Genomic DNA, 13,613 nt, shown 5'->3' on the forward strand with positions numbered 1-13,613 from the left:
GGCGGAGGGGCTAGGGAAGTTTACCTCCAAATGATTGATACTTGGTATACGGAATTTGCTTGTGCGAACCAGAACACTCCACCTCCCCCACCTCCTCTAATTCCTCAGTATGCCTCGATAGCTCCGCAAGGTGCGGACATATTTAGAAGAAAAAAATCGAGGAATTTCGGGCTAGTATAGATGATGACCTAGAGAGATCAGAGTTTTGGCTAGAAAATACCATAAGGGTATTCAATAAACTATCATGCACACCTGATGAGTGCGTGAAGTGCACCGTGTTACTCCTTCGGGACTTGGCTTATCAGTGGTGGAATACTCTTGTGTCCGTGGTACCGAGAGAGAGGATCAGTTGGGAATTTTTCCAGGAGGAATTCTGGAAAAAGTATATTAGCCAAAGATTCATTGACCAAAAGAGGAAGAAATTCCTAGAGCTAAAGCAGGGCCAATTGTCAGTGACGGAGTGCGAACATGAATTTGTGATGCTCAGCAAATATGCGCGAGAATGCGTGTCTACAGAAGCTACTATGTGTAAGAGGTTTGAGGATGTCCTCAATGAAGATATCTGAGTGTTTGTGGGCATTCTTGAATTAAGATAATTTCTGGTGCTCGTTGAGAGAGTGTGCAAGGCAGAGGAGCTGGTAAACAAGAGGAGGAAAGCGGCTTTTGAGTCACGGGATTCGAAGAAGAGGCAGATGGAGAAATCACATCAGTCCTCATCCAAGAGATCAAAGGAATTCTCTACTTGATTGAATGCTTCGGTGGGGTATTCAAAGAGAAAGTTAAATCAATTCGTGACTGTTTGAGGGCCGCCTCGAATAGAAAAAAATCCTACGCGGATTTGAAAAGAAAGGAAATTGAGTTTCAAGTTAGTGATAAGGTATTTTTGAAAGTTTTCCCGTGGAGAAAAGTCCTCAGATTCGGCAGAAGAGGCAAGTTGAGTCCTCGTTTCATAGGACCTTATGAGGTTACCGAAAAAGTAGGGCCTATTACCTACCGATTGGATTTACCACCAAAGTTGGAAACGATTCACGACATGTTTCACGTGTCCATGTTACGTCAGTATAGATTAGACCCTTAGCATGTGATTGTGCCCATAGAAATTGAGATTCATCCAGACATTACTTATGGTGAAGAGCTGGTCAAGATTTTAGCTTTGGAAGTCAAACATTTGAGAAAGAAGAGTATAGCACCTGTGAAGGTTCTGTGGCATAGACATGGAGTCGAAGAAGCTACATGGGAACCCGAGGAGACAATGAGAGATCAGTACCCGAATTTATTCACCGGTAAGAATTTTCGGGGACGAAAATCCCTAAGGGGGAGAAATGTAACATCCCAATTTAGGGCCTAGTCAGAACATTGGTCTCAAGACCACAAATTCGAAGTTAAAAGAATTATTTTATTATTATTATGGAGTCATAGCATGATTTTATTAGTTGATAAAGAATTTGGTAAGTTAATTTTAACGTTTGTGAGCCCAATTGCAAAAAATGACTAAATCGCATAAAGTGCAAAAGTCCTAAATTAATGGCTAAAGATGTTAAATTGCCATGGAACTTATATTGGAGGTCTTTAAAGGGCAATAAAACCCTTTTATGAGTGCTTGGCCGGCCAAAGAGTTAAAGAGGGGACAAAAATTTTAAGTTTGGTATGCTAGGTGACTTATTTTCACTAAAATAAAGAAAGGATGATATCATCCCATTTTCGCTTTTTTCACCACCGAAAATACCAGCCATTGTGGGGGTTTTAATGCTTGAAATTTTCAGCAACTTATCACCTCTACAAGTAAGTGATTTCCATGTCCATTGTTGATGATTTTTGCATTTTTGAGACCCTAGAAGCATGAGCTTTCAAATGAGGGATCTATTTGGAAAAATGATTAAGAGTTTAGGTTTTTGACATGAATGGATTTGTGATGGTTGCTGAGTTTTTAAGGAAGAATATGAGTCTTAATTGTGTTATAAACAACTTTTATGGAAGAATTTTCATGGAAAACACCTAAAGGGACTATTTTGCATAAGTTGTGAAATAGTAGATAAATATGTGAAATAGTGAGGATTTGAAGTTACTAGAAGAGTAAAAAGGGGTCAGCTAGGCCTAAGATACGAAGAAATTCGACAAAAATTAATTTCCGAGCATAGGGGTAAAATGGTTATTTTGTTAAAGTCTTGGGGCAAAATGGTCATTTTACCAAAGATGTGAATTTATGATTGCCTAATTGTAATTAATGACTAAATGAGGTCATTTTGCTATTATAGATCAAGACTTACCAAATCCAAACCTAGACTGGGGGAAAGCCAAGCAAAATGACTAAACCGACTAGTCGAGTACATTTTGTAATCCGAGGTAAGTTGTATGTAAATAATACAACTATATTGTTAATGTATGTGTTTGAATTGTCATTGATTTGATATAACATGAATTATTAGATTGTGAATCGTGAATGCATATTGATAATTGAGATAGTAGAAATCCCGTTGGAACCCTAGGAAATAAACTGAATATTCATGCCGTAACATTTGGGTCACTTGTGTGTGCTAGTGTGAGACATGTCTGGGAAATGCATCGGCCTCGAGATGTAAGCCAGTGTAAGACATGTTTGGGACATGCATCGGTTAAGAGTTGTGTTGGTGTAAGACCATGTCTGAGACATGGCATTGACACGGATATGCGAAAGCTAGCGTAAGACTATGTTTGGGACATGGCGTCGGCCTCGATAATGCTAGCTAGTGTAAGACCATGTCTGGGACATGGCATCAGCAAATCACCCTATGTTTAAGGCTTATAGAATATCCGGTAGTGTTCCGAAAGTTCCAAGGTGAACGTTATGAATGTCAATTAATAAGGAAAGTATAACCATGTTGTGAGCAGTACATGTACCTAATTGGTATGCGTGAGTAATGCGCTCGATATAGAATATGTGACTTGAATGGATGGTAATGGTTAAGTTATGCTTATGCTTACCCTTGTGTTATGAGCATGATGATCATTGGTGAAATTGTTGCTGTATATTTATTTATTTGCAGCTTACTAAGCTTTTATGCTTACTCCCTCTTTCTTTCCATTCTCTTACAGTGCCGCCTAATTAGCTCAAGGATCATCGAAATTCAGAGATATTGATCACACTATCATCCGAAGCATTCAATATAGTTGGATTTATATTTTTGAATATGGCATGTATAGAGCTTAGACTTTATTATTTTGTGTCTTGGAGAAATTGGCCAAATGCGTTGGTTTGGGATAGATCCCACACTTTGTATTAAGCCTCGAATGATGGCCAACAATCATTTTGAGTTTATGAAAGATGCATTTTCATGGTTGAATGAATGTCTATTGTGGCTGATCTGGTTGTATGAGTTGTACTTGTTTTGGTATTGGTTGATATTTGTATGGAGCTATGTAGGTAAGGGTGATAATGAGGCTTGGTAAATAGCCTCATATTGTTCACACGGGTAGACACAGGGGCGTGTGTGACACATGGTCAGCCCCATGAGTGTGTGGCCCAGCCGTGTGTCCCCTGCACGTAAAAATTTTAAGTCAGTATGCATGGTAATAAACGCGCGGGCAGAGACACGGCCATGTGTCTCAGCCGTGTATAGGACACGGCCTAGTACACGGGCGTGTGCCACGACCGAGTGTCTTAGCCATGTGGAGGACACGGCCTAGTACATGGGCAAGTGCCACAGCCGTGTGAAATTCTGAATATGTTGACCTCAGAAATAGAATGTCCATGTTTTTACACACGGGCTAGAAGACGAGTGTGTCGTGGCCATGTGAGGGACATGGGCCCTGGACACGGACGTGTGTCTGGTAGTGTGAAAACCCCTGTAGGTGAGAATTAGAAATTAATTCTACACGAGCCATCAGCACGACCATATCGAGATGGTCACACGGGCGTGTTACCTTTCCACATGGGCGTGTGCCCTGTTTTAAAGGCAAAGTTTTTAAGGTTGGTTTAAGGACCCGGAAAGGTCCCGAATAGTTTTCAACGATTGACTTGGGGCTCGTAGGCCCATAATAAGAAGATTAAAGTAAAAAGTGAAAAAAATTTAATTTGGATCGAGTCTTAGTGACTCGAGATTGTTTGTGTGTATAAGATTATGTTAGATAATGCCTTGTACTCTGCCTAGACATGGGTTACGGGTATGGGGTGTTACAATATAAGCCACCTGTTGATAAAATAAGAAAACATGGAGCCGAAGAATTTAAAGCTATTGATGATGAGGATGCTGAGCAGGCTAAGTTTTGGCTTGATAATACTATCCGTGTGTTTGATGAGCTGTCCTATACCCCAGTTAAGTGCTTGAAATGTGCCATATCTTTACTTCGAGACACAACATATCACTGGTGGAATACTCTAGTATCAGTGGTTCCGAAAGAGCGGGTGAGCTGGGAATTCTTTCAGAATGAGGTCCGTAAGAAATATATCAGCTAGAGATTTATTGACTAGAAGCGCAAGGAATTTCTGGAGTTGAAACAGGGTCGGATTGTAACAGCCCATTTTTAGGGTTAATCGAAACAGTGGTTTCGGGGCCACCAAATCCGACGAGTAGGTTTATAAATATTATATTTAATATTAACGAGTTAATTATGAGTTTAAAAAAGGTTTTTAATATTGTGATTTTTGTTTTATAAGCGATTTATTAAGTTCAAGTAGTATGACCCTAAGGTCAAGTGGGTTTAGAAAATGAGGTATCGAGACCTCATTTCTATAAACTGAGTCGTAAATATTTTTATAAATATTTACGGGGTGGCAATAAGATGGTATTAAAGTTTTGTTGAAAAATTTTATCGTTTTGATAGTTAATTAAGCAAAAAGGACTAAATCGCGCAAAGCGTAAAAGTTGTGTTCTATAAGTTAAAGATATTAAATGGCTATGGAATTAAATAGTGGGAGTCCTTAAGTGGTAATTATTCAATAATTGTTGATAGTGGAATTCCATGGCTTGGTATAATGGAAATTATTAATGTATATTAAGGTTAAATATGGTATTTGGTAATTATAATAAAATAAAATAAAACAAAAGCCAAATAACATGCTATCATCTTCATCAATAGCCAAATGTGAGAAAGAAAATAATGTTCTCAAAGCTTTGAAGGTTCATCCATGGTTTTTCATGCATATCAAGTTAAGCCCATGAGTCTATATCGAGGGAAAAACAGAGTTTTGGACTAGTCGATCCATTTCAACATTTTGACGATTGAGGGAAGTTCGTATGTATTAAGCATTGTTAAATTTATGCTTTTAATTCTTGATATTGTATAAATTGTCTATACGTGATTATTATTATGATTAACGACTTACCGGCTAAAATGACACTTAGTGTGCAGTTCGAAATAGCTTCAGCTAAAAGTGGCACTTGGTGTGCAATTTGAGATAGCTTCGGCTATATATAATGGCACTTAGTGTGCAAAGTATCGAGGATGGCACTTAGTGTGCAAAACATCCATAATAGCACTTAGCGTGCGAGGTATCGAGTATGGTCCATAGTGTGCGAGACATCAAAGATGCAACAACATTATGTATATGTATGAAATGGTAAGGATTGGTACAGGTATGTACAGAAACTCAACTTAATATGAAATCCATGAATGGTAAGTCCATGAGCATTGTGAAATGATGTTGTGTTAATTTGGTGAATAATGATATATGTTTATAAATGTATGGATTTATAATTGAAAGAAAGGAAGGTATGGTAAATTTAGTTACTATCATTTTCTTACTAAAATAGTTTTGGACAGGAATAGCTGTCCGACTTTGAATATACACCAAAAATAGTATAAATTGATTTATAGATTGAATAAAATTGAATCTTTTTGAGTCTAGTTTCTTATAAAAGAAACAGTGTAAGCAAAAGAATTTCATATTATGAGATATTTGAAGTTGTGTAAGATAGAGTCAGAACAATTTCAAAATCCCCTACTCTAATTTGAGAAAATCTTTAAAAATTGTACAAAAATAGTTATGGGTTATAATTTATATGCCTATAATTCTTAATGAGTCTATTTTCAATAAAAATAGACAAGAACATCATCCGACTCTCGTACTATGAGATAATTAATTTTTAGTGAAGATAAACTGTACTTATTGGCTAAACAAAAAATTCTGAAAATTTTATGGTAAGAATATATATGGGTCTAGTTTCAAGGAAAATTAGCGGAACTTAATTTGGAGTTCAGTAGCTCCAGATATAAATAAATTAGTGACCGTTACTCGATAAAATAGCTTGACCTGAACATAAGTAAAAATGCAAATATGGTTGTATTACCTTGAGAAGCAAGTTAATAAATTGCTTATTATTTTAATATGAACTTACTAAGCTTTATAGCTTACTCTCCTTCCTTTTGATCTCTTATAGGTTTATTTAGCTAGCTCAGGTTGGAGATCGTCGGAGATTAAATATACTATCAAGCTACCATTTTGGGTATAAGTATTCAAATAATTAAGTCTATGGCATGTATAGGGGCTTTATCTTTTGCAATTATGTCATTACTAAAGTGGCCAAATGTGTTGACCTATAATGGTTATAGTTCAATTTGTGTATAGCCATGAATGCTGGCTTATGTTGATTATATGATTATGTATGTGCCTATGTCATGGAGATGAGGCTTGTGATTGTGTGTATGTAATGAGTTATATTGTTGGTGGTGAATGCTTGATGGTTTAATTGAGATGTGATATGCTTAAATGTGTGATATGGGAGTAATCTTATAAACTCTGATGCATGAGAATTAGTAAATTTGAGCTTGACTAAGCATGATGTTTTAAGTATGTAAAATATGATATGAGGTTACCATAATCTTGTATTGTTTGTAGATGATTGAATGTTCAAATGTACCATGTTAGTGGTCAATAAAAGTAAGCATTTGAGTTTATTGAGGGTGGCAATTGTCTTGGAAAATAGCCTAAAAATTGTCCACATGGGCTGTGTGTCCCCTGCATCATGTACTTTAGTTTCGAATTGGCCATACGGGTTGTGACATGGCCATGTGTCTTAGCTGTGTGAGGGACACGGTCTGAAGGAACGGGTGTGTGCCTTGGTCGTGTGCCCTTATTTTTGTGATGACGTCATAAACAGAGAGTTACATGGGCTGAGGACACGGGTGTGTCCCGAGCCATATGGGCGTGTGACCCTGTTTCATGATGAAATTTTCTATGTTTTCCAAAAGTTTCCAAAGTTCTCGGTTTAGTCCCAAACCACCCCTGATGTATGTTTTAGGCCTTGTAGGCCTGTATAAGGGATGTTATACATGTGTATGAAAATTTTTAATATAGATGAAATTTTATGGCCTGGTTTGTATGAATGTTTTGATGTAAGTCTGGTAATGCCTCGAACCCTGTTCCAACGTTGGATACAGGTAAGGGGTGTTACACGGATGACCGTGATAGAGTATGAGCAAAAATTTATGAGACTAAGTCGGTATGCCTGAGAATGTGTTTCTACTAAAGCCATAATGTGTAAAAGATTTGAAGATGGGTTGAACGAAGACATTAAACTGTTAGTTGGCATACTTGAGATAAAAGAGTTCGTGGTACTGGTTGAGCGAGCTTGCAAAGATGAAGAGCTTGGGAAAGGGAAAAGAAAAGCTGACTTTGAAGCTAGAGATGCACATAAAAGAACATCCGATAAGTCATTCTAGTTGGCACCAAAGAAGTTCCGAGATGATTTCAGCCGTTCCAAAGCCACTTCGGGTTATTCTAGATGGGATCAAAGTAGACCACCTATGAGCTTGAGAGCTACCTCAGTAGCGAGTGTGGGTAATGTCAGATCGAATCAACCTGAGTGTAAACATTACGGTAAACGACATCCCGGTAGTTGCAGGTTATATGATAGGGCTTGTTTTAAACGTGGATCGATGGATCATTAAATTCGTGAATGCCCAATGTTAGTTGAAAAAAATCCCATGCAGAATACGAGATCGAGTAGTACTACAACTTGAGGTAGACCACCCAGAAATATGGGTAACTCGAGTGGCAATCAGGGAGGGACTAAAGATACAGCAGTCAGATTTGAGGCTCGTGCACTTGCCAGAGCCTATGCTATTCGCGCACTAGAGGAGGCTTCATCCCCAGATGTCATTACTGGTACATTCACTCTTTATGATACTAATTTAATTGCATTCATTGATCTTGGTTCTACTCATTCTTATGTGTGTGAGACATTAGTATTCAGTAAGACTCTACCTGTTGAGTCTACTAAGTTTGTGATTAGAGTGTAAAACCCCTTGGGCTGGTGTGTTATGGTTGATAAAGTATGCAAGAATTGTCCCCTGATAGTTTGAGATTTGTACTTTCCAGCTGATTTGATGTTGCTGCCATTTGATAAGTTTGACATAATTCTGGGTATGGACTGGTTGACTTTACATGATGCTATTGTAAACTGTAAAAGAAAGACTATCTATTTAGGTTGCAAGAATGATGAGATTATTCAAATTAAATCTAATGATCTGAGTAGGTTACCAGCAGTGATTTCTTCAATGCTAGCTGAAAAATATGTGAGAAAAGGCTGCGAAGCTTACTTTGCATATGTGCTTGACAGTAAAATGGCCGAAAGAAATATTGAATCAGTACCTGTTGTGTGGGAGTATCCAGATGTGTTTCCTAAAGAATTATCGAGTTTGCCACCTATTCGGGAGGTAGAGTTTGGTATTGAGTTAATGCCTGGGACGACTCCGATATCCATAGCTCTGTACAGAATGGAACCTACGGAATTAAAAGAATTGAAAGCTCAGTTGCAAGAGTTGATAGATAGAGGTTTCGCGCAACCGAGTTTCTCACCTTGGGGTGCACCAGTATTGTTTGTGAAAAGAAAGATGGAACTATAGGAATGTGCAATGATTACAGACAACTGAATAAGGTGACTATAAAGAATAAATACCCGTTGCCACGAATTGATGATTTATTTGATCAACTGAAAGGGGCTACAGTGTTTTCGAAGATAGATTTGAGATCAGGTTACTATTAGATGCGAGTTAAAGACTTTGATGTGCCAAAGACTGCTTTTCGAACGAGGTACGAACACTATGAGTTTTTGGTTATGCCTTTTGGACTTACAAATGCACCTGCTGTTTTTATGGATTTGATGAATTGAATCTTCAGACAGTATCTGGATCGGTTTGTAGTTGTGTTCATAGATGACATTTTGATCTACTCTCGTGATGAAAACAAGCATGCCGAACATCTGAGACTGGTGTTACAGACTTTATGAGATAAACAGTTGTATGTGAAGTTCAGTAAATGTGAGTTCTAGTTAAGCGAAGTCAGTTTTCTGGGCCATGTTTTATCAGCATCGGGTATTCGGTTGATTCGAGCAAAATTTCAGCTATACTTGATTGGAAATCTCCTAAAAATGTTTCTAAAGTCCGAAGTTTTCTAGGACTTACTGGTTATTATAGATGGTTCGTGAAGGGTTTCTCTATGGTTGCAACCCTAATGACGAAGCTATTGCAGAAAGATGTTAAGTTTGAGTGGTCAGAAAAGTGCAAGAAAAGCTTTGATCAGTTGAAAGCCCTTTTAATCGAAGCTCCAGTATTGGTTCAGCCAAAATCAGGTAAAGAATTTGTTATCTATAGTGATGCATCTTTTAAATGGTTTAGGCTGTGTTTTGATGCAGGAAGGCAGAGTTATAGCTTACGCCTCGAGACAGTTAAAGCCACATGAAAAGAACTATTCGCCACACGATTTAGAATTGGCAGCTATTGTGTTTCCATCGAAGATATGGCGCCATTATCTATTCGGTGAGAAATGTCATGTTTACTTTGATCACAAAAGTCTAAAATACTTGATGACCTAGAAAGATCTGAATTTGAGACAACGCTGATGGTTAGAATTGCTAAAAGACTATGAGCTTGTGATTGATTATCACCCGGGAAAGGCTAATGTTGTTGCTGATGCTCTAAGCCGAAAATCACTGTTTGCTTTGCGTACAATGAATACGCATTTGGCTATGTCCGATGATGGTTTGATAATAGCTGAACTAAAAACAAGACCTTTATTTATTCAGCAAATTTATGATGCCCAGAAGGTTGATAATGAATTGTTAGCAAAACGAGCTCAATATGATGCAGATGCTGATTCGGAATTCAGAGTTGATGCTGAGGGTTGCTTGAGGTTTAGAAACCGGATATGTGTACCAAGAAATTCAGAGTTGATTCAAACAATTTTAAATGAAGCTCATAACAGTCGGTTATCTGTTCATCCAGGTTGTACAAAGATGTATAATGATCTGAAACAACTTTACTGGTGGCATGGTATGAAACGAGACATTTTTTACTTTGTTTCAAAATGATTAATCTGTCAACAAGTAAAATCCGAGCATCAAGTATCTTCTGGATTGCTTCAACCGATTATAATACCTAAGTGGAAATGGGACAGATTTACTATGGATTTTGTATCTGGTTTACCATTGGCACCAGGCAAGAAAGATGCAATCTGGGTTATTATGGATAGATTGATGAAATCGACTCATTTTGTTTCGATACGTACAGACTACTCGCTTGATAAGCTAGCTGAATTGTCTGTTTCTCAGATTGTGAGATTACATGGTATGCCTATTTCTATTGTTTCGGATAGAGATTTGAGGTTTACATTGCGATTTTGGAAGAAACTACAAGATGCATTAGGTACAAAATTACATTTCAGCCCTGCTTTCCATCAGGAAATAGATGGTCAGTCTGAATGAATCATTCAGATACTTGAGAATATGTTAAGACGTTGCATTCTCGAGTTTGAAGGTATGTGGGAACGGTACCTACCTCTGATTGAATTTGCGTATAATAACAGTTTCTAATCGAGTATCAAAATGGCACCTTATGAGGGTTTGTATGGTCATAAATGTTGTACACCATTGTACTCGACTGAGCTCAGTGAAAATAAGATACACGGTGTCGACTTGATCAGAGAGACGGGACAGAAAGTAAAAGTGCTCCGTAAAAGTCTGAAAGCAACATCAGATCGTCAGAAATCATATGCGGACTTGAAACACAAAGATATAGAGTTTCAGATCGGAGATAAAGTTTTCTTGCAAGTCTCACCGTGGAAGAAAATACTTAGATTCGGTCGTAAAGGCAAATTGAGTCCGAGGTTTATTGGGCCGTATGAGGTTATAGAGTGTATTAGGCTGGTTACTTACAAACTGTTGTTGCCATCTTAGGTAGAAAAGATCCACAATGTATTCCATGTTTTGATGCTTTTTAGATATCAATCTGACCCTTCACATGTGATTAGTTCATCTGAAATTGAGATTAAGCCCCGATATGACGTACGAGGAAGAACCGATTCGTATTCTGGCTCGTGAGATTAAAGAATTGCGAAATAAGAAAATTTCATTAGTTCAAGTACTGTGGCATAAACACGGAGTTGAGGAAGCAACGTGGGAGCCAAAGGATGCAATGAGAGAACGTTACCCAAACCTATTCATCAGTAAGATTTTCGGGAACGAAAATCCCTAAGGGGGAGAGTTGTAACAGCCCGATTTAGACCCTTATCGGAATGATGGTTTCAGGACCACGAATCCGAGTCAGAAAAATATTTTAAAATTATTTTTTGTGTTTATTTTGTGTGAATTTATATCTGTGAAATTTTTGTGATTTAATTTTATCGTTTGAGTGTCTGATTAAATAAAATGACTTAATCGCGTAAATTAAAAAATTGGTAGTTTAATGTATAAAAGGCTGAATTGCTAATGGCTTTATAAATGGAAGCCTTTAAGTGGTAAATAGCCCATTGACTTATTAAACGGACTTGTATTACAATTGTGTTATGCATATTATTACACATGTATCATCTCATTATCCTACATTTGTCAACTTATTAATTTATTCACTAATATGATATTAATTAAATAATAATCAATAAATATCTTTTACTTTTATTTAAGAAAATATACAAATATATTACAAGTGTATTTTCTTGCATTTTTACACATGTATTTAATTATAACCATACAATTGTCTACTATTTACTTTATTTAATAATAATAATAATAATAATAATAATATAAAACCATAATGATGGTTAATAATTATATAATATTTATATATAACTTAAATAAAATGTTAGATTTTAATGCATATGCTGCCTCATTTCATATAAATGGTTTAATTGTCATTTTAGTCCTTTTTATTTTCTATTACTCTATAATTCAACTTTTACCCTTAATTAAATTTAGTCCTTTTTACTAATTACTCTAAATTGAGCTAATTTCACTTAATTAAAACCTAATTAAACACACTACTAGACTCATAAATATTTCTACTAATTTATTTCGAACTCATTTCACTAAGACGGAGGCCTGATAATATACTTTTCCGATGCTCGTGAATTTTGGGTCAATACATTTATCCCCCCTTAATAAATTTCATCCTTGAAATTTACCTGAGAAAAGATGAAGATATTGTGCTCTCATCGTTTCTTCTGGTTCCTAAGTCGCTTCTTCCATACTATGACTTTTCCATAAGACTTTTACTAAGGGAACTCGTTTATTTCTTAATTCCTTTACCTCTCGTGCTAAAATCGGAACTAGCTCTTCTTCGTAAGATAAATCAGGTCGAACTTCAATATCTTTGACAGAAATGATAAGAGAAGAATCCGATCTGTATCTTCGTAGCATAGAAACATGAAAAACATCATGAATCTTTTGTAGTTCCGGAGATAAAGCTAATCGATAAGCGACCGGTCCGATTCTTTCTACAACCTTGTACGACTCAATGTAACGGGGACTTAATTTTCCTTTTCGGCCAAATCTCAACACTTTCTTCCAAGAAGAGACTTTAAGAAATACCTTATCCCCGACTAAATATTCAATGTCTCGTTGTTTTAAATCAGTATAAGACTTTTGTGTATCGAAGACTGCCTTTAATCTATCTTTGATCATTTTAACTGTTTCCTCTATTTCTTGAATCAATTCAGGCCCAATCACTTTTCTTTCATTCAATTCAGTCCAACATACCGGTGATCTACACTTTCGACCATACAATGCTTCATACGGAGCCATTTGTATACTAAATTGAAAACTATTATTATAGACAAATTCAACTAATGGCAAATAACGTTCCCAACCTAATTCAAAATCAATGATACAAGCCCAAAGCATATCTTCTAATATCTGTATTAACAATTCGGACTGTCCATCTGTTTGCGGATGAAAGGCTGTACTAATATTAAGTCGAGTACCCAATGATTCATGTAGTTGTCTCCAAAATCTCGATGTGAACCGAGGATCTCGATCCGAAATTATTGACACCGGAATACTGTGTAATATAACAATTTCCCAAATATACACTTTTGCAAGCTTATGCAATGACCAATCTGTTCTGACTGCTATAAAGTGAGCTGATTTTGTAAGCTGATCAACAATTACCCAAATAACATTCTTTTTGCTCGCTGACAGTGGCAATCCCGTAACAAAATCCATTGTGATACGATCCCATTTCCACTCAGGAATACTAATAGGCTGAAGCAATCCAGTAGGAACCTGATGTTCTGCCTTTACTCGCTGACAAGTCAAACATTATAAATTCTACTATGTCTCTTTTCATGCCTGGCTACCAATATAATTCTCTAAATCACAGTACACCTTCGTACCTCCGGGGTGTAAGGAAAATGGACGATCGTG

At 36.9% G+C, this 13,613-nt stretch overlaps 1 protein-coding gene across 1 annotated transcript; it reads right to left on the reverse strand.

Annotated features, from left to right (window-relative positions):
* Positions 1-12,419: 12,419 nt before the first annotated feature.
* On the reverse strand, positions 12,420-12,872 carry LOC108471550 (uncharacterized). The gene has a single exon (XM_017773151.2). It carries the CDS (start codon positions 12,870-12,872, stop codon positions 12,420-12,422), a length of 453 nt encoding a protein of 150 aa, XP_017628640.2.
* Positions 12,873-13,613: the final 741 nt, after the last annotated feature.

This window comes from Gossypium arboreum, chromosome 11, assembly GCF_025698485.1.
Source record: "Gossypium arboreum isolate Shixiya-1 chromosome 11, ASM2569848v2, whole genome shotgun sequence".
Classification (NCBI taxonomy): domain Eukaryota; kingdom Viridiplantae; phylum Streptophyta; class Magnoliopsida; order Malvales; family Malvaceae; genus Gossypium; species Gossypium arboreum.

Bases quoted from the DNA above. Each gene is read 5' to 3' on its own strand.
- LOC108471550 (XM_017773151.2), bottom strand. From the start codon at position 12,872: ATGATCAAAGATAGATTAAAGGCAGTCTTCGATACACAAAAGTCTTAT.